Here is a 27,517-nt window from a genome sequence, read left to right as displayed (position 1 = left end):
AAGAGCTAAAAGGGGGAATCAACATGTCTGCTAACTGATGAATATACATATATACATACATAAATAGAAAACATATACAGAAAATGGAAGTCTATTCAGCTATAAAAAGGATTAAATCCTGTCATTTGTGGCAACAGATAAAACTGTAGGTTGTTGTATCAAATAACAAAACCCTTACACTGAAAAGAAAAGTAACAGATGATTTTATTAATATGTACAATTTAAAAAAACACTGACGTCACAAAACTTGAGACAAGAATGGTGGATACAAAGGTTATGGAGAATAATGGGAGGGTGACAGTGAGGGTGAGCTGGGGACTGACTTGTCAAAGGATAAGCATTAAGTTATAACCAGATAGGAGTAGTAACTTCTGGTATACTGTTGCACAGGATGGTAATTATAGATAAAGATAATATGTACTTCCTAAAATAAAAGAGATTATTTTTAATATTTTCACAATAAAGAAATGATAAATAATTTGAGCAAATATATTGGCACTGTTCTAAATTATTATACAATGTATATATATATATATACTGAACCATCATATGGTATCCCATATATTCATAATTTTTATGTATCAGTTAAAACTAAATTAAATAATTTAAATTATATATACATGTGTGTTACTTTCCTGGTGTAAGATGAGAAGTCTTGGATTTAGAAGGATTTACTATACCACCTTTCATCATAAATCAACTGTGCAATTCAGCTTCTCCAAAATTCACATTTGGGCACATAAGCAAAATCGTAGAGATATGACCAAAACTAAAATAAAACATATCTCCACTGTTTTCCAATCTTACCAAAATAAGTTTATAACAGCACATTCAATTGTGAATACTACATTTTATGAAAAAGTGACATGTATATTTTTTATCTCATATGAAAAAGCTTATTTAAAATTATTTTCAAGGTTTATTTATTTTAAGTGTATGAATGTTTTGCTTGCATGTATATATCTATATGCATTATGTATGTGCCTGGAACCAAAGGAAGTATAAAGAGGAGGTTATATTTGGAGTCACAGATAGTTGTAAGACAAGATGCGTATGCTTGGAACCAAACTTGGATTCTCTGCCAGAGTAGCAAGCGTTCTTATTCACTCCAGACCATCAATGAAGAAGCTTTCAGAGTTAAAATGACAAGTATGCCATTAGAGAGATTAGAGGCTATAAAGAATGAACTGGAAAAGGAGATAAGCTAGTTGTTTGTGAGTATATAGAGATAAGTTATAAAAAGGAGGGAAGATGTAGTGTTGCTTTGGTGGGAAAAACCACCAGGCTAATGATCAGAGAAAACTGGGTCTATGCATTTCAAGTGGAAATGTGCTTGCTACTCAATAGTGCTAACTCAGCAACTGTATTATCCTGGAAGGTGTTTACTTTTCTCTTTCAATCACCTTTCAATTGTGCTTTGTGGAAACAAAATGTATACCAACTTGGTTTTATGCCTAGACCAAAGAGACTTTGCGGGCTTTTATCCTTTGACTCTTCCAGAGCCTTGCCATCAACATGGTAGCCTACTGGGAGAAGTAGAGACCACACAGAAGAGGGTAATTTCAGACAGTCACGACCAATCAGTTATCCCCAACTGACATGCTGACTATATTCTTGGCAATGCTTAGCCAAGATTGACCTAACCTAGCCTAGACTGTGATGGCTTATTTTATATGCCAATGCTAAGCTAAGGGATTCCCAGATAGCTGGTAAAACAGTTTCTGGTTGTGTCTGTGAGAGTGTTTCTGCAAGAGATTAGCATTTTAATCAGTAGACTAAAGAAGGTCCACCCTCACCAATGTGGATAGGGATCATTCAATTTCTTGAGGGCTTAGATAGAACAAAAAATGATTGTTGAGGATATCCTTGAATTTACTTTCCAACCTCCTACTGCAGTTTCACAAGTGCTGGGATTACAGATAGCATGCACGGCCATACCAGCTCGTCTTTTCCTATCATGTTACTCCTTAAATAGCATGGCAAAAATAACTAGGAATTTCTAGGTCACATATTATAAGAACAGAAAACTTATTAGGCATGGTGAAATGAAACTATAATCTTAGAATTCAGAAAGCAGAAGCAGGGAGACTATGAATTGGAATCCAGCCTGACCTATATAGAGAGCTCTAGCCTGCCAGCCTGGGCAACATAAAGAGATCCTGATGTAAACAGCTTCCAACTTACATCTCTTGCCAATCTGAATCTGAAGACCTAGCTTCCATGCTTTGAGAAGGATTGCCCCAGCACTAGGATTAAGGGGAGTAGCAGAGCAGAGGGAAGGTATGGGAGAGCAGGGAAGGAGAAAGGAGAAAGAGAATAAATTATGAGAATGAACCATTCAGTTAAGGAAAAGTCTACATGGAAAGGAATCATAGCTGCCACCTCTCAGCCACAGCTGCAATCAATGTGAAAGAATACCAAGTTGTCAGGCCCTAATTAAACTGGCTCAGTTGACCCCACGTTTATCATAGAAGAGCTGACCCTGTTGAGACTATGTACAGATTTCAAACAACCGTGTGCAAAAGAAAATAATATTGTTATTTTATATGACTATATTTTGTGATATTTTTAAAATTTTACTTTTATGTATATTGGGGTTTTTCCTAAATGTATGCCGGAATGTATGTACACTAAGTCTGTGTATCATATGTGAACATATATACAGTACATGCAGAGCCAAAATAGGGTATGTGAACCCCCTGAGATGGCAGTTACAGACAGATGGGTGTAACTGCCTGCAGCTGCTGGGTCCTCTTTAAGAACAGCCAGTGTTCTTATCCATTGAGTCACTTCTGGTACCTGTGGCATTTTTTAAATTACTTTTTTGAGATTATAATTATATCATTTCCCTCTTCTTTTTTTCTCCCTCCAAACCCTCACATAAATCCTTCCTTGTGTTTTTCAAATTCATGGCTTCCTTTTCATTGTTTTTACATACATATATGGTGTTCTATTAATGCAGAAATATATAATGGATACACAGTCATCTTTAAAATCAACAAAGGAAACTCCAGTAACAAATCATAAAAGATAGATGAAAATGTAAAGCCCCTGTATCCTTGGTGACACTGTAATGCTGATCAATTAGTCTACTATGGGAACACTGCTTCAGTACTTACTATGTGAAGATACATATTTATATTTTAAGCCTTTAATTGGGTATGTAGTTACCTGAAATTTCTTAATTGATAGCTCCAGCTTTCTTCATCTATAAAACAATATTAATGTAACCAGTCTGATTACTCATAGAAATACCATTTGTAATATCAATTGATTTTCTCTTTTCACCATTTGTTGGCAACATATTGAATACACTTATCTGCCAGGACTGGGCATGTTCAAGTGAATATGACAAAGACCAACAGCCAGCTCCAGTAATTCATGTGGGTGCACCCTCCCCACCTCCCTCAAAAAACCTTACACTTAGGTAAGGCATAATATATAAAAAAGAGACAATTACCCATATTCTAACTATGTCAGCATTTCAATGTAGTCCATTTTAGACATTTTGAAGATCTTTGTGTATATGTGTGCAACTGAGTACGCATGTAAAAACCTGAGATGGACAGGGTAACTGAAATGTATAATTTCAGTTATTAACTCATATAAAGGACTACATATAAACACAAAAGACTATCCTTTAACTCATCCTCCTAATTTGTCTCTAATAAGGTAGGAATTAAAGCTATTGTATTTAAATTAATTCATAAAGTGGAGTTGGTTCTGGAAACAAGCAATAAAATAAAATTTCCACAGTTGTATGTGCCATAGCTCAAATTATCATCTCTTTCAGGTGACTATTCTCAAATGCCAAAGTTTGAGACAAAAAAGTTCATTTTGGAGGCAGGCCAAGAAAACAGAATGAAGGAGTTAGGGAAGGCAAGAGGGAAAAACACAAGCTCAACAGAGACATCATTAAGCTGGTTACTGCTCCAGTTACTGCATGATATTCATGCCTACTGGGAATCCACAGAGGCTCATCTAGATTGGATCCCAGTCATCTGATATAGTCGGAAGCATTGTCCATTAACTGCCATTTCCCTTAGTTTTGAACTGATCCAATGGATGTTATCTTTCATACAGTGCCCAGCAGTACCTAAACTATATTCTCTGGCACAGACAAAAGTCCTAAGAAAAAGAAAATACTGTAGTGTGTGCTAGGGCATGTGCTCACAGTGGGACAATGTGCACCAAAACTTTTACCACAGCTGCAAGGAAGGTCATGTACCCAAGAATCAGAGTACTAAGAATCTGCCCATTTTATCCATTCCCGACTTCACACAGAATGTTAATAATCCCACTGGTGTGTCCACTCTTAGATGTTGTAATGTGACAGAAGTCTAAAGCACATTTACAGGTTTAACTTCTGTGACAGTATTTGCTGATGGAAGGTATTAACATATGATTTTTCTGAGCTGTATTGTGCTTTTGTCAAAGAATAGGGCTACAAAGGCCCTGGCCAAACTCTGAAACTCAAGCATCAGCATTTCTTACTAGACTGGAACATTTCATCATCAATTATACTGCCTGAGTCCAAAAGAAGAGATGGTACCCATAGTTATTTGCTGCTACAGCTGAATTCTGGGGCAATGTATCCCCTGTGGTTTTCTGAGGCCCTATTGTTTGCCAGCTCTGGACTACACACTGTCAGGTCACTGATACAGAGAATGCAATCTACATTGAAATTGCAATATTTTCCCTTCAAAAATATGATAATATAAATTGTTTCTGTTGGTTTGGCATTGTTAGGAGGGATGCTTCTTTTTTGAGAGAAAGTCTATCTCAACCTCACTATGTAGCTATGAACAATCAAACCCTATTTGAGATCTTGACTACGAGGTTTCTGATTTTTAAAATCTTTAAAAATAGATCTAAATTTAAGAGTTTAATAAAATAAGTATGTGAAGACTGAATTACCAGTGTTACACATAATAATACAAAATTATATTTTTTGTTGATTTTTTTTGAGCTCTACATTTTTCTCTGTTCCCCTCCCAGCCTCTCCCCTCTCCTTCTACCCTCTGCCAAGGTCCCCATGCTCCCAATTTACTCAGGAGATCTTGTCTTTTCCTATTTCCCATGTAGATTAGATCTATGTAAGTCTCTCTTAGGGTCCTCATTGTTGTCTAAGTTCTATGGGAATGTGATTTGTGGGCTTGGCACCCAACGTGGGGCACCACTCTGTTGTAATAGGAGCAGCCACTCTGTAGTAGTGTGGAGTGTTGCAGGTGGCGGGAAGCAGCCACACCGCTCTCAGCTCTCATCACTACAGAGTGGCACCCAACATGGTAACTAAATCCACTTAAAAACCTGAGAAGGCTTAAAAATAAGGGAGAGAGAGTTTAACACAGATTTTTGCTGTTTGTTGGTGGCGTGCCATAGAGAGATTTCCTGATTCAGCAACAGCAGCAGAAAAAAAAGCTGCACCGTTTTAAAGCGCGGCTTCCTGGGACTGTGCTGCCAGTGCAAACTCTGGCTTTAAAGCATTTTAATGGCTTTTATGGGACTGGATGTTTGTGTTCCCGCTTGGGATTGGAAGGAGAGTGCTCTGAGACCATGCCCATGGCTCAGCGCTCCCCGCCTGTACCTGGGCAGATGACAGAATCAGGCTTAGGCAGAGGGAAGAGCATGGCAGATTCCTGCCTACAGAGATGTGTTTTCAGACTGCGCAGTGCTCTGCCTGTCAGATTTGGCTGTAACTTGGATGAAAAGAGTTTCTGTGCCGCACGCTCAGTCTCAGAATTAAACTGCTGACTGTGGCTCCAATGTGGACTTGCTGTGTGCCTGGAACTGTGTGGCTCAGGGGTACCAATTGGATCTGAGGCAGGAGCGGCTGCTCCATGCTGAACTGTGCTGACCTCAGGCAGGAATAATTGTAATTACCATAACAACAGCAGTTAAGGTTTAGACTGGCAATAAACAGGCAGTACTGTATTACCCCTACAAGGTGCAACTTAAGTTTTTAAGAAGTGCTTAGCATTTTAAGAACTGCTCCTGGATAGTAAAAAAAAAAAATTACAGATTCATAATAGTACAGATTCAGAGCACTAAATGAATCACAATGTTGGATGAGTGTACATAGGCTTGAGAGAGAAAAAATATATATAGAGAGAATAAAGTTAATGCCCTTCAAAAAGGGGTAGGGTAAAGTCTTTAAAGAGACAGAATACAGATAGTTATAGATTAAAAGAAATAAAGAAAAATATGCCATGTAAAAATGGAAAATTCACAGAGAGTCTGGATTATGTATATTGTGTTTTCTTTAAAATTTTTGACTGTGAAGGAGCTAAGTACAGAGAGACATTTCATTATATGGGCTGCCAAGCTAGACCAGAATGGATATTATAAGGGTATGACTTCAGAATTTGGATCTAAGAACATGATGCTTTGGAAAAGAGTTTCTTCTTTTGTTTTCACAGAGGATGAGATCCTGTGGATTGCTTCCATCCCAATATGGTATGATGGACCACGCCCTCCTGAAAGGTTGCTGTAAACACCCTCAAAAAACTACTTCACTCGACTACTGACTGAGATGAACCTGGCACACAGGTTATACCATGAAAGGCCTAAATAACAGTGCCCCCATTCAGAAGGAAGCAGTTTGGAGAGAAATAACTACGTCCATATTCCCAAATATTGTTTATAAATGTTCTTTTACATTTAAAGGGGGATATGATATAGATATGAATAATTTGCATTGATATGGATTTTGCTTTTTTGATATAAATTTAAGGTCAATTTTGTTATATGTATATATATTTCTGATATTGATTAAGGTATTGTGATTGTATTGTTCATTTAAAAATGTAATGTATATAAGTTGTTAATGGATAGTCATCTATAATAGTTAAGTTTGTAGTCATGTTAGATTTTCTAGATGTACACAGATATATTTTAGATTGACATTCTTCATATCTTTCAGACTACAGAATAGGACATTTAATGTTTTAATAACTTGGGGTTTTTCATGACAATGAGACACGTCTGCTCCTGGCAGCACCAATCTACTTCAAGAAGAAGATGGGCATCGAAGAGGCACCTTATGGAGTTTGATAGCCATTTGGGCAAGAAACTGTTCTTGCCTGGACTATTGCATAAACTGGACACCAAGAACCCGCAGAGAGAAGACTACTGAACTTGCCTAAAGGTGAGATGATCTTTCGGGGTTCCTGATTCATGAAGGAGTCTGTGAGACATTCTGCAGGACACAGCAAATAGTGACTGGAATTGCCTTTGAAATTTCCTGCTTCATGGAAATGTCTGCTGGATACTATGGGCCTGAAGGCCGAAGATGGATGCCCCAGCAGTATAAAAGAACTTTGGGTGACTGTCCAGGCAGTGAGATGTCTCTGTCATTTCTAGAGTTTTGGAAGTCGCTTATTTCTTGTTTAATTAGGTAATATTATATCCTTCTGGAGTCTTTGATGGAGTTAAAGGATATATAGTTATAGTTTTCCTTAGCTATGATAAAAGATAAAGTAGATGTAAATATTGTAACTGTAATTCTTGCTCTATAACTATTTTGTTATATGTAATTTTGCTATGTTAAAGTGAAAGCCTTTCCTTTTTGTTTAAACAGAAAAAGGAGAAATGATGGAGGAAGGTCATTGGCTAATAAAAAAACTGCCTTGGCCCATTTGATAGGCCAGCCTTTAGGTGGGTGGAGTAAACAGAACAGAATGCTGGGAAGAAGGGAAGTGAGCTCAGACACCATCTCCTCTCCTCTCTGGGGCAGACGCGATGAAGCTCCAACCCAGGATGGACGTAGGCTAGAATCTTCCCGGTAAGCACACCTTGGGGTGCTACACACATTATTAGAAATGGGTAATCAAGATGTAAGAATTAGCCAGTAAGAAGCTAGAGCAAATGGGCCAGGCAGTGTTGAAATGAATACAGTTTGTGTGTTGTTATTTCAGGGCATAAGCTAGCCAGGTGGCCGGGAGCCAGGCTGTGGGAAGAGGCCCGCAGCTCCCTCAACATGGGCTGTTTTTTTGTTTTTGTTTTTTGGGTTTTTTTGCTTTATGTTTAAAAACCACTTATGAGTGAGTACATGTGATAATTGTCTTTCTGGGTCTGGGTTGCTTCACTCAAAATAATGTTTTCTAGCTTCATCCATTTTCCTGCAAAATACAAGATGTTGCTATTTTTTTCTGCTGTTTAGTACTCCATTGTGAAAATGTACATTTTCTTCATCCATTCTTTGGTCGAGGAGCATTTAGGTTGTTTCCAGGTTCTGGCTATGACAAACAATGCTGCTATGAACATAGTTGAGCACATGTCCTTGTGGCATGATTGAGCATCCTTTGGCTATATACCCCAAAGTGGTATTACTGGGTCTTTTTTTCCAAATATTTATTTATTACGTATATAATATTCTGTCTGTATGTAGGCCAGAAGAGGGCACCATACCTCATTACAGATGGTTGTGAGCCACCATGTGGTTGCCGGGAATTGAACTCAGGACCTTTGGAAGAGCAGGCAATGCTCTTAACCACTGAGCCATCACTCCAGCCCTTACTGGGTCTTAAGTAAGGTTGTTTCCCAATTTTCTGAGAAATTGCCACACTGACACCCAAAGGGACTGTACCATATTGCATTCCTGCCAGCAATGCAGAAGTGTTCTCTTTTCCCCACAACCTCTCCAGCATAAGTGGTCATCAGTGTTTTAGATCTTGGCCATTCTTACAGGTACAAGATGAAATCTCAGTGTTGTTTTGATTTGCATTTCTCTGATGACTAAGGATGTTGAAGATTTCCTTAAGTATTTTTCAGCCATTTTAGATTCCTCTGTTAAGAGTTTTCTGTTTACATCTGTACTCCATTTTTTATTGGATTATTTGTTTTTTTGATGACCAATTTCCTAAGTTCTTTGTATATTTTGGAGATCAGGCCTCTGTCTGATGTGGGGTTAGTGAAGATCTTTTCCCATTCTGTAGGCTGTCGTTTTGTCTTGTTAAACCATGTCCTTTGCTTTACAGAAGCTTTTCAGTTTCAGAAGGTCCCATTTATTAATTGTTTCTCTCATGTTTCTTGGAAGTGTTTTTCTAAAATATACATGTTCATGATAAAATGAGCTAGAATTGCCATTAGCAAGTATTTAAGATTATCAAAGTCTAAATTTATGTCAAAAAATTAGTCATTGTTTTATTGAATTACTATAAGACGTTGTAGTGGGTTATTTTGATCAGTATTTTAGAAATACTGAGGTTTTTCTGGGGTTTTTAGAAAACTAAAGATAAGATATTCAGTGTGTTGTCCAAAGATAATTTCTAAGTGAGATAGAACACTGGGAATAGATGGGTAAACATAATACCCACACTAGAGCAGAGCTATTATATCTTTGGGTCTGTAAATGAATACGATCATTTCTGCCACATTATGAAAGGGAAATAAGTGGTGTAGGGATGCATAAAGTGTACCCATGAGACCTACCAAGTCTAATGAAAGGACAGAAATTTATCATTTTCTTTATTATTATCACTCTTCTTTATTTAGGAACCACACTTTACAGCTATAATATGTGAATGAAATTCTTCTAGGAATCTCAAGGTAATAAGGTTTATTTTTTTATAACGAGTCTCATACTGTACCTCAGAGTGTCTAAGACTTGTGACTTCCAGGCTGGCCTTGTTGAACTTCTGGCAATTCTCCCACTTCAGTCTCTCGAGTGCTAGGAATATTTTAAGGGCAAAAATGATAGTGTTTCTGCCCTAAAGCACAGTGATTTGCTGCTCTATGATGCAATAATAATAATAGTGAATGACAAACTTGAGCATTATAGAAAACTGTAAAAGAATCATAAAAAGGAACAAAAATAAGCACTAAAATTTTGCAAAAGCTTTTTGTGTATATGTAAACCAATGAATTAAGAATGACTTTACAGTACCACAGGTTAATTTACCTGAGTTTAAATCCCTAAGGTAACTGATTGCCTTCTCCCTCCCCAGTAACAGTTAACTGCCAGCATCTCCTCAGGGAGGGGGAGGATCTCATGAAGCTGCCTTCTATAGTTGCATTGCTTGGCTTATAGAACCTCTCTTCATCTTGCTCAACAGCCTGTTAACTTCCATTAAGCCCTCAGGCAAAGGAGGGCCTCTTGCCTCCTCCATGAGGGAATGTTGATGGTCTAATCTTGCATAGGTAATTACAGCTGCTGAGAGTTCAAAATTACAATGCTATCTTATTTTTATTATATTTATCAATAGGTACCTGTGGCTTCTTTGTCACAGCAAGCTAAAAACTTTTTCTCTATGAAAATGACAGTTTTGAGGGTACTAATCTGCTCTTATTATAAATTACTAAAACTTTATATTGATTTTCTATGACTAACAAATTACCTAACTTTAGTACTTTAACACAAAATACATTTATTTTCTTATACTTTGTAAAGTAAATAACTATGTTCCTACCCTGGACTCTAGGTGAGAATCTATTTTCTTGGCTTTTTGAGATTCTTCAGCTACGTTCTTTGACTTCTGCCCCTTTCCTTAGTCATTTTGCTTATTCAGTCCTCAAACTGTATTCTTTCTTCATAACCTGAAATTCCTATCTGGGTGTTATAATAAACTTGGGCAGTCTCATTATCCATAAATTCTCCTTGCCATATAAAGTGACATTCACAAATTCCAGAGGCCAGAACCTGAATATCTTTGGAGGAGACATTATTCAGTGTAATATATTTTCTATATAATGTTGATCAAACAGCAAAGATAGACTCTGATCACAGTGAGGGTTTTTCCCTTCTAAAATGATCATGACCTTGACTATTCTTGTAAAAAAAAGAGCAAAAAAGTGCAAAGCTCACATTTGTGAATATGCTAAAATCTTTTTTATACTTATCTAAATATTTTCACTTTGATTAATAGAAAACCAAGGTACAACTCAAACCTCCTAGCAACTGGTTAATTTTGCCTTCTAAAGTCAAACCCAAAGTGAAAAGCACAGTAAAATTTAAAAAAAAATCCATGTTATCTTTCATGGATAAACTTGTCTTTAAGATTTCCAAAGAAATGTTGGAACAAAAGATTTGTTCTTTCAATTTATAAGAGTGATGTTTAAAAAAATTACCTTTATTTGCTATGTCAGTATTGATAAGTCACAGGCAAAAACATCAAAACAAAGAGGTGCTTAGTTTTGTCTATATTAACTTCAGTAGGGAAAATGGTGTCAATACAAGTATAGTTAGGACTCTTTATGCACAGCTTCTCCATCTGCAATTCAACCAACTAAAGACCATAAATGTTAGAATAATGTGTATGTACTAAAGAGGTATAATTCCTTGTCATCCTTCCCTAAACAATATAGAATGAAAGCTACTTACATCTTATTTACACTGTGTTTTTATAAATGGCCTAGAGCTGACATGAATTATAGGCAAGTGGTAGTGTATGCCTGCAATAGTTTCAAATAGTTAGGAATCTGAGGCAGGAGGATCATTTGAGCTCACAAATATGAGATCAGTCTAGGCAATATAGCAAGGTACTGTTCAAATAAAATAAAATGAGATAAAATATAGGGAAATATGGGTATACACTATTAATAAATATAACACCACTATATACTGAACTTAAGCATGAATCAGATCTTAATATCAAGAAGGGTCATCTGAGAACCAATATCAGATACTGGAGGACAGAAGTATTAAAGTTCTAGGTTATATGGAAAATTTCTAGAGCCCCACTTCTAATTATCAGGGTCCCGTTTGTGCTTCCTCATGATATAAGGCAAAACATTATAGTGTTAGAAGTTGTTATTTCAGTAAATTAAAAAATTAAATCTTTCTTTTTAAAATTTTGTTAAGTATCTTTTAACAGTAAGTTTTGAACGAAGACACATATCACACTTTTTTAAAAACATACACACCTAGAAACTAGTAAATGTGTCTTTGAAAATATGCTTAATCGTTTCAACTAAAATATTATGACCAAAATACTTCTTTTAAATTAGTTTATCTTATTGCGTATATCACTTTTTCTATTACTATTATATCCTTTGTATTATATTTACTATGCACTCCCACCTGACTGTCCAGTTGGGAAAACTATTAGAAATCAACAGTGAACCACAGAGCCTTAAGTTTCAGTCACCTCTGGCTAATTTTTGATCTACAATGAACCAACAACTGTCTCAGAGTTCAGCGAAAATGGACTTCAGTGACTGTAGAGAAGAGGCTCTTATACACAGGTTCATGCCATTATGTAAGCCCTTTTCAGAACACAAAGCGGTCAGTTTAATACCAGGGTCTGCTAGGTAGAATGCATGGGTCTCCCTGGGAAAGGGAAATGGAAGAGATCTTCTAGGTGAACTAGGGGCAGATGGGATGGAAACTTGAAGGATTGGGTTTGGATATGAAGTGGGAAAATGCTGAAAGAGATGACTGGAAAGGGGGATATTTTGGAGTCAGGTAGAAACCTTATACAAAGGAAATTCCCATGAATCTACAAAAATGACCTGGCTATGACTCCTAGCAATACTGGATATGTAGCCTAAACTGACCATCTCCTGTGATCAGATGGGTGGCTACATCAATTGTCATCAGCGAGCCTCCATCCAGTAACTGATGGAAACAGATATAGAGACCCACAGCCAAACATTGGACAGAGCTCAGAGAATCCTGCTGATGAGAGAGAGGAAGGACTGTAGGAGGCAGAGGGATCAATGACATCACAAGAAAACTAACAGAAACTACTAACCTGCCTCATAGGAACTCAGAGTCGGAACCAACAATCAGGGAGCATTCACGGGACCACCCTAGGCCATCTGCTTATATGTGACAGTGTGTAGCTTGGTCTACTCGTGGGACTCCTAACAATAGGAGCAGAGGCTGTCCCTAATGCTTTGGTTGGCTCTTGGGAACCTAGTTCTCATACTGAGTAGTCTTTCCCAGTCTTAATACAAGGAGAAGTGCCTAGTCCTAACACAACTTGATATGTCATGCTCTGTTGATGCCCATGGGAGGCCTGCCCCTTTCTGAAAAGAAACAGAGGGGGAATGGATTGAGAAAAGGGGGAGGGGGAAAGGAAGGATAGGACGGAGGGGAAACTGGGGTTGGGATGTAAAATAAATAAATAAATTTTAAAAAGAAAAAGAAAAAATAGCAGGGGCTGGAGAGATGACTCAGAGGTCAAGAGCACTTCCAGATAATCAGGTTCAATTCCCAGTACCCACAACAACGCTGCACAAAGTATGGAAGTACTGGAGTCACTACGAAAAGGCAATAGGCTGGGGGCCCTTAGAGGCCACTGCATGAAGCTCTAAAGGTGCAGCCTGGGTTTCAGTGAAGTCCCAAGGGTGTTGGAGACGTCAGAGATGTGAAGCATCTGCCAATGAGAGTGGCATACAGGGAGTGGTTCAGCCCAGGCAACAAAGCTGGAGGAGTGGAAGCATCCAAGCCCTTGGAAAGCAAAGCCTTAGACACCAGACATGGAGCTACAGGATTTGCTATTTGCCCTGCTGAGTTTTGATCTTGCTATGGTACTGTATTTCCTCACTATGCCCCAAAGAAACTCTTTCTTCCTTAAGTTGGTCACAGCATTTTATTGCAGCAATAAAAGGTAACTAATGTAAAATGTATCTAACATGGTAATACATTTAAGCATCTGCTATGCTGTTTATGGGCCCCATGTTTCCTATGAAACCTGTAGGCACAGCTGAGCACAATACATAAACGGAGGTCAGTAACCTTGCTGATTGATCCTCCCAAGTCTCTTGATGCTGCAAAGACTTTGCTAGCCAGGCTGAATCAAATGCAATCTTCAAAATCAACCCCAGGAAAGATGCAGAGTCTCAGAGAGACTAGGAAGGCTGTAGTCTTACACTAGTACATGGACTGTAAGGTGATGATCTGACTGATTGCACAGGGCTGTTCATCTGACATTTTTAACCCACCTACTATGGTTCCTTTTATACTAAGTTAACTCAACTGGCATGCTGTCATGTTACACACCCAGGAGGCCATGTTTTAGATTATAATATGTGTCATAAGACAAATAAATGGCTTTTAAAAGTCAGACAGCTATCTAACCAATCTAATAGTCCAGGCTCAAGAACCAGGCCGGCTCTGACCAAAAACATTCTTTGAGAATAGAGCTCTGAATATAATGACTCTTGTCACCGAAGGCCACAGAACTAGAAGAAACTCAGAACGTCTGGATATAGAGATACTTCACTGCAGGGAAGGAAGGAGGTTAAAAACATCTTCATCCTGTGATCAGGGGAGTTGTCCATCTCCCCTGAGGTTACTGGGGAGAGGGAAGATGCAGTAGGAAGAGCAGGGGAGAATGAGATAAGTTCACAGGGTGCCCTGAGGCTGATGAAAGAATGGAGAAGAGGATCTAGGGGATCAAGAAAAAACAAGCTATATTTGAAAATGTCATAATGAAACTCAATACTTAGAAGTTAATTAAAAAATAAATTGGTGTTTTATAAGAGGCTTTACAAAGAAAATACACTTCATAGCTCTCCATGGAATCATGAATGTGTGTGTGGCAGAAATCTTGGGAGTAGGGTTTTGACACACACAAAAATATCACTGGGGATTGTGTGGTGAAAGCTGTTTCAGATTTTATAAGTACATTTTCCAGAGCCATAGCACAATTCTGGCATTTCATTCTATTATTATTCCTGTAAATACATCAAAGCAAGTTTTTTTTTTCTACTTCTAATAAGCCAGGTATAGGGAACCACCAGAAAGATGAAAGAGGAGAAGCAAAGCCTGCTCACTGTACTCATTGCCATTTGCCTCTGTCCTCTGCATAGTTAGTACTTTACTGTCCTATCCCTTCAACAACAGAGGGTGGTAGTCATAACTAGTAATCCCAATTCCCAATAGGCAATGAGCCCCAGGCACAGCTAGCTGCTTTTTGGAAGTGGCCTGAGCTTGTGGGGACAGGAAAGGACTATGCAGCTATTATAGGAAACCAAAGAGGGGAGATTCTTATCTTCTAAGCTCTACATGAAGAACTCACTGCCCAGAGGAAACAGGGAATGTCCAAGATCACATGGAAAGAAAGTGGTGTACTGGTACCTGAAACTGAAGTCTTCTGATTATGTTGTAAAAGTTGACTGGACATCCTCTGAGAAGTCCTGTCTAAAGGGCCAACAGCAGCATGGGGGGGGGCATACCAGGACCTGATGAACAGTGAAAACTTCAAGTGTGGACATTCAAAGGCAGGGGCATAGATTGTCGGCACACTTGATTTGGGTCCTAGAGCTAAGTGCAAGCAGCACTCGAGAGTGTTAATAATAATCCCATGGACTTTCTGTGAAACACCAGGGATAGAATTTATATATAATTCAAAAAAACTCTTCAGACACAGGCTCAACATCTGATGACATGTTGAGCTATGTTGTTGCTCTATGACATGCACCACCACTGACAACCCACAGCCTCCTTCTGAGAATGATACTCACATTCAGCTCACAACTGAAGATCTGTATAGGTTCATTAATGTTCTGCTTAAATTATATGTTAGTTATGTAACTGCATTTATATACTATTGTTATTTAGTTTACCAGTATGCCTAAGACTGGAGGCGCATGACTTTAGTCCCAGACCTTGAGAGACACAGGCAGGTCTATCTCTGTGAGTTTGAGGCCAACCTGGTCTACATAATGAGTTTCAGGACAGGCAGGGCTATGTAGAGGGACCTTTCCCCAAGAAAAAAAGAATGATATAAAAGCATTTATACATATATTCCACACAGAATCTTAGTACTATACCTACTAATCCTTGTGCAAATCCTTTCAGAACAAGGCAAAAAAAAATTAAAATCTAAAAGAAAACCCAGACTATATTTCCTAATTTGTGCATTTCCTTCTGGTTTCACCATCACTGTTCAGTGCTCTGTGAACACTTCTGACTCTCGAAGCTCATGCCAACGGTGTTCCACTTTCCATGATCTCCTCTATCCCAAGTCTTCTGACCTGAGATCTTCCCTCCAAAGAAGCATTTCCTACCACAGTCCATGTCTTCATCCACCCCTCTCCAGTTAGCACCATTGCACTGGGAATCCAATGTGCCTGGGAGGCCCAACCCAAATTTCTAGGCTCCCAAGGCTTTCCATGCTCACAACTTCCTAGGACTGCTTCTCTGCCCTCTACCACAGTCAAATCCTCCTACCGGGGCCACCTGTGTTCACACCTCACCAGGACCCCTTTCTCTTATCAAGACCTTCTTTTCTCTCTTGACCACCTCCTCCCACCAAGACCACTGCTCACACAGTCTCCCGTTAGAAATTTCCCTTGGAAATCAAATCTCCAATACTGACCACAGCTCCAAACGCACCACCACCCTCCTGGGTATTTCTCTAGCCCAAACGACAAACAAAAAAGAGTCAGAACCAGCGACTTCAGTTTAGATGCTTTAATAGCATGTTTGATTAGTTCCCCCAGCTAGAACAACATTGTGACTGGCTGAGGTTGAAGGGGTGGTAGACCCTCCAACCACTGAGACCTAGGCACCATTAGTTCTCATTGAGTTCTGACGCCTCTTCATCCACAGATCTGGGGTCTCCGAAGAGTTGGTGGAGCTGCTCGTTGTTCTCTACCACTTGATACACGTGTTCTGGGGTGATGCGCTTCCTGCCGTTGGTGTGGGCCTCCTCGCCAGCCAGATCAAGGATGTTAGATGCAATGTACTCGAGCACACTGGCTAGGAATACTGGTGCAGAAGAGCTCAGGCGGCGGGAATACTTGCCCTCTCGCAGGTAGCGGTCTACCCGGCTAACAGGAAATTGAAGCTCTGCTCTGGTGGAGCGGGAGATGTTGCGTCTGCTGGAGATTTTGTTTCTGCAGGAGGTGTTGCCTTTGCAGGAGATGTTTCCTCTGGATCTTCTTCTAGCCATGGTGCTTGTTTGAAGAGACTGGCTGAACTCCACGGCTCTTCTGGCCACAATAACCAACCCTCTGAACTACGCATGTATTTAACTCTTCAGGACAGGTTTCTGTTACAACACAGACTTTATGATGTCACTGGTATCCACTGAGCTCTGATGGTCAGCACAGAAATGCCCATATTAGGAAAGAAACTGCCCACCTTTTCATGTGTGTGTGTTATACATATACATATGCACATGTTGCCTGTGTGTGGGTGCATGTGTGTTTGTGTAAGTGTGTGTAAGTGTGTGTGTGCCCTGAATTTGTTATCTGGAATCATCCTTGATCACTTTTCTGTCTTATTTACTGAGACAAGATCTCTCAATTCAAGTCAGAGCTCACCAATACAGAGAATCTTACTTACCAGCCACCTTACTTGAGAGATCCTGCCTTAGCCTTTCACAGCTGGAATTACAGACAAGCCACCAAGCCCACCTGATTATATCCTCTTTTGATGGGAACCCTTTCTATTGATTTTATATTCTGACAAGATCTCTGCGTCAATGGAAAACTCCTACCCAGAGGATGAAACTCTATGTTATGTATCAGACTCTAGCTTTCTCTCAATTGATATAGTCACCTTAGTGTTCCCAATCAGTATTCCTGTTCGTAGTTTTTACTCTTCTTTGAACTGCTCATCACATTTGCCATTTCATTTAATATCTGCCAGATATTTACTTGGTAAGTATTTAACAGGTGTTCATATCTCCTTGAGGATTTTAATTTTACAATTTTAGATCATCTTACCCCCCTCCCCCCGTTTTGGAGCACATCCACAAATATACTTAACTGATTTACTTTATCTGAGACATTTTACAGCTATTTCCAGTTCAATGACAGAAATGTACTCCCATGCCTACCCTTTTCATTAGTTCATGTGACTCCTATACATCAACAGAACACTTAAAATTTATTTTTACCATATAGTCATTGTACCAATTAATGGATTTTTCAAATTTTTAATATTTATTTATTGGGGAGCATAATGTTCTGGCAAGCATTTGGGAGTCGGGGAACAACTTGAGGAGTTGGTTCTCTCCACCATATGGCAGTCACTAGTATAAGTACTGGTCTGGGCCTCCATCTTTGTAGGCCCCCCACCCTCACCAAACCTGACCCCTCTCCGAGGAGTGGCAGGACAGCCCCGCCCCTGTGCCCACCAACCTGACCCCTCCCCCAAGGAGGGGTAAGACAGCCCCACCCCTGTGCCCACCAAACCTGAATCCTCCCCTGAGGTGGGGCAAGGCAACCTGCCAAAACCTTGACCCCTCCCCCGAGGAGGGCCAAGACAGCCCACCAAAACCTTGACCACTCCCCAAGTTTATTTAAACTGCTCCTGGGAAAGTGAGGCCTTTTCTCCCCACCCCTCTACCGGTTACTCCCTACCCCCACCCCTCCCCCAACCTCCCACTTCCCCCACCCCCAAACCCCCACCTGAGAATGCAGAAATCTCATTAAACCTGGATATCCTTTAATTCGGCTCTATGTCATTTGGCTTGATTGGGATTTTTGCTAGGCACAGAGCTTGCATTAGGAAAATTCCTAACAACTAGGTGTAGAGACAGTGCTCTTAACAGTTAAGTCATCTCTCCAGCCCTTGTGTAAAGTTCTTTTTGATTCCGTTTTTACTATTGTGTTTTCTTCATTTCTAATTTAGTGTGCTGGCTTTTTTCCCCCTATTCCTTTACAGTTGATAAGTTATTGTCCATTGTTAACAACAGTGACTGACACTTTTCTGGTTTTGTTCTATTTTCTATTAAGATAAAGTTTACATAACATAAAATTTACCATCTTAGCCAGTTATAAAATTTGGTGTCTACTGGCAATGTTATGAAACTGTTAGGATCCAACCATGGTCACTGCCCATGGAAACTGCTTCCTGGAAACCAGATTCAAATGTCCTTACAGTTCTCATACCTCCAATCCTTTGCAGAGTAGCTTTAAGGTATTATGAGATCTGATGCCCCAGTCTGGTATCGAACTCTTATATAGACATGGACAGCCTTGAATTTCTGATACTCGTGCCTCCACCTCCCAAATGCTGAATTATAGGCATGTGTCACCATACCTGGTTTATTCTGTGTTAGTGTAAGGGATTAAACCCAGAGAGCTTCAGGCAAGTTAGGCAAGCATTCTAGCGACTAGGCCACATTCAAGACTTCCACCCCTTTTTGAGACAGAGTATCTCTCATATATAGCAGACTGGAAACAAGGAATCTTAGACTTCTTATTTTCCTGTTCCAAGCGCTGTAGTAAAGTGTACACCACCACACTTGGTTTGTGTGGTTCTGGGGACTGAACTCAGGGCTTCATGTATGCTAAGTAAACACTCTACCTAGCCCCTTTTGTGTTTCTTCCATTTCTTTTTCTTTTTTCTATGGTAATGAAAACTGAACTGAAGGCCATGCACTTGCTAAGCAAGCGCTCTTCCACTGACCCACATTCCCAGTCCTACCTTCTGACATCCACTGAAAACAGACTTACCTCCCTGTATGCACTCATCTCAGTACTCCTGCTTATATCTTCAGGTCTGTTCTTTGGTCTACTTTTGGAGGTAATTTTAACATCTTTTTTTCTCATGATCTAAATAGAATCTTTAAATATGTTCATTTTGTAAAAACTCTAAATCTTAAATTAAAAAAAATCACAGAATCTTGCTTCTTGTACAGAGAGCTTCAATGACTATAACTGTGGCAGGAACCTGAAAATACTCTTTAGCATCTCCTCTGCTTTACCTTCATATCTAATTAGTCATCAGTCATTCCTTTTCTATATCTTTAATATCGTTTCAAGAATCCATTCTGACCATTCTACTCCAATGCATTATCACTGTCCCCTACACATTGTAGTGACACACTTACTGTCCTTCCTATTCCTTCCCTGACTATCTTCCAATTCATTTCCAAGGGTGGTCATTTACTAATACTAAATCTGCTTGTGACACTGTATCCCTTAGAACTCATCAGTGGCTTCCCATTCAATGTGGGCTAACACTTTAAATCTTAAGATGCTCTATATTGTTTTTCCTTAGTCTCTGCCTCATTGGCCATTTTTAAATATAAATCTATGTTCTGGAAAAGTCTGACTCATTTCCAACCTTGGTTAGAATCCACAAAGTCTCCTTAACTTTTACTTTGCATACTTTATCAGAAGTAAAATAAATACACGATTAATCATTTATTTCATGTCTGTCATTTTCTTTCAAGGTGACAGGAGCCCGTCCATTTCATTAACACTTTATCATCAGAGACAAGCGCAGAGACTAGAACACAGAACATACTCAATAGATCCTCATTGCATCCATGAATGAAACCACACAAATCTAATCTTAGCTCATAGTTCCTCTAGTAGACTGTAGGTATGATTTCCCTCTTCAAGCAGATGAAAAGAACACCTTCTACCTCATGGGACACCACGAGAAACAAATGCTAAGAGGTTCAGCACAGTACCTCCCATAAAATAAGTGTCCATAGAACAATATTTATTACAGTCAGCTTTACCTCCTATAGTAAAATACAGAAGGGTACCCTCAAGCAAGACGAATGGTAAGCTGTCTGAACCTTCCCAGAGCAGAACAATCTTAGAATTCTAACCTGGGTTTAAGAGCAACATATCCTCTAAGATCCCAGTGACTTAATCAAGCTTCTGCTGACTAAACTGAAGGAGTCAAAGACTGCCCACCTTATCCAAAATGAAATTTCAGAGACAGGGTGTGTTATTTGTTAACTATACAAAAATTTTGTAATAGTGCATGATGTTATTTACATAAAATAGGCACAATAGACATATCCACAGAAATAGCAAGAAGATTCGCGGTTGCTAAGGACAAGAGAACAAGGAAAAAATAGTGACCGATAATGTGTAGGTTACTTCTATGTTCTAAATTTTAGAGTCTAAAATGATAGGTAACAGTTATGTTGGCATAACACTATAAATATACTAAAACTACTGAATTTGCTTTACAAATTAGACTGCAGTTAAAAAGAAAATAACCCTTTAGCTATCATGTAGCTGGCTCAAGACCACAAAAATGACTCAGTTTCACACGCTGTAAAGGAAGCCTAAACTCTGCCCACATGGACAAGAGGTGAGTCTCCAAGAACATATCAGTATATGAGTCTTCAATAAATTCTAACTCCCACATATTTGAGCCACCTCAGCTGGTCCACACTAGAGCACAGATAAACTTAATCCTTTTGAGCCCTGACCAAAATACAGATTCATAAGCCTCCTCCTCCAAAAAGTGTTACCATTTTAACTTACTGGGAGTTTAGGTTAGCAAAGAGAACACAGATTCAGAACAAATGAACATCTAAATGGATTTCACCCAAATAAAAATGTTTTGCTTCTCATTTTAAACCTCAAATAAAAACAGAAAATAAAAAAAACATGCATACATACTTCTTCCAGTAGTGATGTTCTGCTGCAAGACGGTAATATACAGCTGTAGGGTCAGTTGTGGGGCAGAGCCTAGGAAAGCCTGGATCACTGATGCCCGACTGAAGGCGGAACGGTGAGTAAACATCTTGCCTTCTGCCTGGCCCACCTCCTTCTCAACCTCCTCTGAGAGGCCATCTTTTGGCATCTGTCGTTTCTTAGTGATGCTCACATAAGGCTCTTCATTCGGGTTGGACTGACAGTAGAGGCAAAAGACTTCAAAACACCTAGGAACAAATTAATGAGTCATTGACTGGCAGAATTCTGTCCTTTCCCAGTCATCTTGTTTTCACTTAGCCTGATTCTCAAACCCTTGCCCAGCTATTCTAAATCTCTCCAAATCACTCGCTCTAAGGATCAGTTCTTAGGGGTTCAGTCTTCTACAAGGACTCCAGTAGACCACTGGGAATTGAGCAAGAATCAAGAAAAGGTGACACTGAAAGCTACCAAGGCAAAGAAAACAAGACAATGAAAAGCAGTTAACACTCTAGAGCCACAGAAAAAATGATTAGCTTTTCTTCCTGACATACATTACCTGTGCAGCTGTAGATAAAGCCCTTAGATTCTGAACTTTCCCTCTCAATAATAAAATAGAGAAAACACATACTTTGTCATCCTGCTACGAAAGAGGACTAAAGGGTATAGGGCTGTGTGTAAACGTTCCACATAAAACTGATGCCACAAACCAGCCTACTTAAAAAAGGATGTGCAGGCTCACTTAATCATCTCAGCACTCTCTAGAGTCTAGAGGCTGGGGAAGAATAGTTGTCAAGCATTCAAGGCCAGTGTGGGCTATACAGTGAGTTATAGATGAGTCTGGGCTACAATAAGGCTGAGAGATGGTGGAGGAAGCAGGGATGGAGGGAGGGAGGAAAGGAGGGAGGAAAGGAGGAGGGGAACATGAAGATGAATGAAATTAGGTACTTTTATAGCACATAGTTGCTAAATGCTAAGCATTTAGAATTCATTGAAAGACCACAACATATTATTTATTTTTTTATCCTAATAATCCCATATTGGCCATGGTAAATTCAAACATGCCTGGGGTTGGCAAATGCCTTATTTAAGGAGTCCGAAGCCTGCACTAGGGACACATCCTTAAGGAACCAGTGTCTAAAATTTTTGTCTCTAGATAATATTATAGATAGACACTGATGGAAAGAAAAGGTACTGGTGGCTATGATTTGTTTAAAACAAATACACACTCACACACAGAGAGAGAGAGAGAGAGAGAGAGAGAGAGAGAGAGAGAGAGAGAGAGAGAGAGAATAGATTTGATGGATCAATGGAAAGATACATGAAACAAAATGTTAATTATAGAATCTAGGATGCAGGTACTTGGGTGTACAAGTCAGTAAGATTTTCTTCTGCATGTTTGAAAGCTTACATAATGAAATGCTAGGAAAAACAAGTTTTCCCTTAGTTTTAAACATTTAAAACAGGCACTTTCATAACAATCTTACAATGCTGCTAGATTTTATGGCTTCACTGGGTTTATTGAATGTTGTTAACTTTATAATATCACCTGGAGGTATCTATGACAACCTAAGTACATTTATAATTTGAAATAGTAAATTAAAACCTTCTTTTTGATGCATGAAAAGAAATACAACAACCTTTCCGGTAAACACGAAGTGGACAGATTTCATGATTATTACCTTTGTTCACTTCTTTCTAGGGGGAAGAAAGTGTGTGGTTTGTGTATTGGGGAAGTCTGTCTACTGTCTTGTAATATATATTCAATCAAAGATGATTGTTGGAGCATCGAAAGTGGCAATGCATAGAAGATCGAATAAAATGGTCATGGTATTTATTTTCAAAGTGGTGATGACAGCAGATGTAGTTTACTAAATCTGTCTACTATCTATCTTGTAATATGTTTTCAATCAAAGATTCTTTTATCAAGACATGGCAGTATAGTCTAGTTTGTTCGGAAGAAAAAAGATAATACTTTAGTTCATGAATTCAAGGCTACCTCCTCCAAAATTTAAACCTTTGACTGACAATGAACACCCCTGTTAATATTGTTAGACCACCAAAAGTGGCAAGGTGTAGAAGAGAGGTTAAAGCGGTCGTGATATTTATTCTCAAAGAGGTGATGATAGCAGATGTACTTTACTAGATAGCTTGAAGACTCCCACTCCATTCATTCAGAGGTGCTCACCTTCTAGATGGGATAATGGAGCATATACAGAATAAATATAATATGTAACACAACAATATTTATGTTGTACTTTTAGTTCACATGATAGTTTCTGATATACCAGCTCACAAAGAAACCTTACAAAAGAATTTAAATCAGCATTATTTCTAATAGCAAAATAATGGGATTATTTTAGAGGTCTTCAAAATGAAAGGATAAATAAATATATACAAGCACATCCATTCAACTAAATACTATGTGGTTCTCAAAACCAACAGTTGAGGAAAATGTCTAATATAAATAGCGTCTGGTGAGATGGCTTAGTGGGTGAAGCACTTGAGTTTAGCCCCTGGGTTTCTGTTAGGTAGTGAAAGAAAAGAATGACTCTCCCAAGTGGTCCTGTGACCTTCACACATGCACCCAGATATGTGTGAGACATGTGTACATGCACGCAAACACAGACACACAAATACACAATCAAATTTACTTTTTCAAAGAAATTAAAATCCTGGGCTTGGAATATAGTCTGCTCAGCATGTATTAGGCCCTGGATTCAATCCATAACAATCTAATTTATTAAAATAAAAATACATTTATCCAAACCCTGTCTCGAAAAACCAAAAGAAAAAAAATACATTTATCATATTTGAAAAAATACTTTATCATATTTGATAAGGGAAGCAATTTTTTTCAGTTTCTTTTTTTTCCTTTTTGTAAATTGATTTTTATTGAGCTTTACATTTTTCTCTTCTCCCCTCCCCCTTCAACCCTCTCCCAAGGTTCCCATGCTCCCAATTTACTCAGGAGATCTTGTCTTTTTCTACTTCCCATGTAGATTAGATCTACGTTAAGTCTCTCTTAGTGTCCTCACTGATGTCTAAGTTCTCTGGAATTGGGAAGCAAATTTTAAGAGAAACAGTCAAACATATTCACACGAACAGTGAAATGACAGAACTGAATTATAGTGACTCAAAAGTGCCAATTGTTAAAAAGAAATTGTGTAAACAAGTTGTTAAACAACTAGCACATTGGTCAGACTTGATGGGGATAAATAAATTTTGTAAATTAGTAAACTGCTGAAATTTGGGTTCATTTTTCCTGACAGTTTACAATCATACCCCATAAAATTACTAGCAAGGATACAAAACAAAGCATTAAGAATTATTCTCTTTAGGCAGTTGAATTAAAGATTTTATTTTCTTCACTGTACAAATATATTTTGTTTCTCTGTTATTTTAACAAATATTCTTTACTTGTGATATAAAAGTTAAAGTTAGAGATTTTAAAGACCAAAATAAACAAGCAAAAGGTAGAACATGCTAAAAGCTGCTCTAAGAAATGAATGAATGAAATAAGGGTTTGTATAAAAATGAAACTCTATTGATGTTTGAGGAGAGTATATAAAATAGGAATCATTTATAGAATTTTTTAAAATGAAACTTGAGATCAACTTATGCAAATGACAAAGTTTCCAGCAAAAAAAAAATAAGGGCACAGGAAGCTCCAATGTTGGAGCCTCTCACAATTCACTGCTTTCCCCAAGTGATATATTTGTCTTTGTCCTCCTTTTAGACAGGGTCTCTCTATGTTGTCCTGGCTGTCCTGGAGCTCACTATGTAGACCAGGCAGGCCTCGAACTCATAGAAATTCACCTGCCTCTGCCTCTGAGTGCTGGGATTAAAGTTATACACCACCATGCCTGGCATATCTTAACAAAACTTCAAACAATGTATCTTATAAATTTATGAACTGCCCCAAGACCTCTTACTAATACTACTACTAAACACTTACTACTACTTCTAAAAACTAAGAAACAAACTATTGTTTTCTTAAAATTCTGCCAAGACTTATCTAATTACTCCAATGTTGCTTAGAGGGTTGGTTTTAATTGTTGTTTCTCTGCATGAACTACTTGAATAAAATCACCCAAGGTAAGGGCTAAGGATGTAGGTCAGTGGTAGAGGACCAGCATCCTTCATAAAGATTATTCAAGATAGTTTTTCAATATCACATACTCCATTGGTCAGGAAGCTTTTGTGTAATGTAAGTATTTTAGGTTATATAAGCTATCAGGGTCTCTGCGCAACTCTGCCTCTGCAGACAAATAATATATAAAGAAATGACTATAGATAGTTATATTCCAATAAAACTTTATTTACGGGGGCTGGAGAGATGGCTCAGAGGTTAAGAACACTGACTGTTCTTCCAGAGGTCCTGAGTTCAATTCCCAGATGATGGTGGTTCACAATCATCTGCAATGAGATCTGGTGCCCTCTTCTGGCCTCCAGCCATATATGGAGGCCAAATGTTTTATACATAATAAATAAATCTTAAAAAAAGAAAGAAAACAGAAAAAAAACTTTATTTACAAAAATAGGTGGTGGCATGATTTGGCCAGTGGAGCACAGCCTGCAGACCTCATGATGATCTTTGCTGTAGATATTTAGTAATTTGATCATTTTTTCACTCGGTTCCATTTTCTAGCATAATATAATTCATTTGTCAATCATAACAGCAGTTTGTCCCCTAGGTAAAACTAGGCATGTTGGTGGCAGCACAAATGACTTGAGGTACCAAGGACCCTAATGAAAATACTTTTTCCAAAGAAATATTTGTTTTTTTCCAGAATATTAAGTATAACTTAAAGATTTTCCTTCAAATTGGAAAAAAGATAATTCAAGACACTATCCAAAGTTCATATTATAAAGAACTATAGAAACTATAGCTAAACATTTAAATATATGACTAAAATTATAATAAATAAATGAACTAAATAGTTCTGCCAATGACTCCCTGAAGTAATAAAGGGGTAGAACTGAGCTAACAGTTATAGTCCATAATCATTAGTGGAAGGTATTACAGACTAAGGATCTGACATATTAAGGCAAGCACTATATAGAATAAAACATATATGCACTTTAATTGGGTCATATTGTATGAACTCAATAACAGCATCTCCCTAAAAATGGTAGTTTGGCTACCCTAACTTGAGTAGAAGTAAACTGCCCCCAAACAACTTGAAAATATGACTAAAAACCACTGCTAAGGGGTAAAAGGGAAGAAGTGTTGTGATTCCCTTGTTTGTGGGAATAACTGGATCTTTCTGAAAAGCTGATGATTTCAGAGTTCAAATTAGAACCCGTCATTAGGAAGAAATCTCAGTAATAATTTTTAAGTCCCGTTAACCAAAAATCAACAAATTACCTTTTCATTTGCAAGCTAAGGGTCTTGAAACCTTATTTTGTGTATCTCATTTCAAAGATAGTGGGTCCATTACTTCTTGACATAAATCAGCTAATATCTGAATATGAGACTCTTTTCCTTAATAAAGTTTTTTAAGTACATTGATGACTGAAGAATACCAAAGAATTTATAATAAAGAAAAAATTTGTCTTATGTTCATATTTAGGAGGAAAAAACCCTAAACTCACACTCTGCCATTCAGTTCTATTGTTCTTAACATCTTAATATACTCCCTTGAACTCTAGATTATAGTTGCTGTTTTTATTAGCAATATTCTATCAGCTTTGTCTTGAGGTACTCTTAACGTTAAGAGACACTTCTAAATGACAGCAATGATAGAGGATTCTTACTTGCCTGGTTACTTTTGGTTGTTTATTTATTTTTTTTTTAAATTTTGCTCACAAATAATGAACCATTTAAAGCTTTGAAGATGGAACTGCTGATAAAGTGTACTGAACACTCTACTTTCTTTTACAGAACACAGAGAACATAATGAACCTAATTGCCTTTTGGAAGGAAGCCTTGGGAACATGCTCCAGAGCCTCATTTGCTCCTTGTATAAAATGGGGACAGGGATTGAGAGCGCCTATAGCATTGGCGGAGCACGGGTTTAGTATGCCTAAGGTCCTTGATTCAACTTCCAAAACCAAAATAATAGATACACAGTGAACAAATCCAAGAGTCAATCAGCTAAGGCATGGAGGTGTGAACCAAACCTCTCAGCACCAGCAACCTTTGGGAATTCTCAATTCCCCAAGCCACTCCACCCAAACATGAGTTTCCTCCCCACAGATGACATTAAATGATGAGTGCCTTGTC

At 38.3% G+C, this 27,517-nt stretch overlaps 2 protein-coding genes across 2 annotated transcripts in view; both read right to left on the bottom strand.

Moving 5' to 3' along the window:
- Positions 1-27,517, bottom strand: part of Xk (X-linked Kx blood group) — a 51,137-nt gene that overhangs the window by 21,786 nt on the left and 1,834 nt on the right. The window contains exon 2 of the mRNA XM_005352834.3: positions 21,277-21,539. Within this exon, the coding sequence (XP_005352891.1) occupies positions 21,277-21,539 (263 nt within the window). The remainder of the gene's footprint in view (positions 1-21,276; positions 21,540-27,517) is intronic.
- Positions 16,380-21,349, bottom strand: LOC106143894 (histone H2A-Bbd type 1-like). The gene is made up of 2 exons (XM_013348289.2): positions 21,277-21,349; positions 16,380-16,988 (listed from the first exon to the last, which is right to left on the bottom strand). Exon 2 carries the CDS (start codon positions 16,842-16,844, stop codon positions 16,464-16,466), a length of 381 nt encoding a protein of 126 aa, XP_013203743.1. The 5' UTR covers positions 16,845-16,988; positions 21,277-21,349; the 3' UTR covers positions 16,380-16,463.

This window comes from Microtus ochrogaster, chromosome 10 (genome assembly GCF_000317375.1).
Source record: "Microtus ochrogaster isolate Prairie Vole_2 chromosome 10, MicOch1.0, whole genome shotgun sequence".
Taxonomy (NCBI): domain Eukaryota; kingdom Metazoa; phylum Chordata; class Mammalia; order Rodentia; family Cricetidae; genus Microtus; species Microtus ochrogaster.
This window is presented reverse-complemented; position numbering and strand designations above follow the sequence as displayed.

Bases quoted from the DNA above. Each gene is read 5' to 3' on its own strand.
- LOC106143894 (XM_013348289.2), bottom strand. From the start codon at position 16,844: ATGGCTAGAAGAAGATCCAGAGGAAACATCTCCTGCAAAGGCAACACC.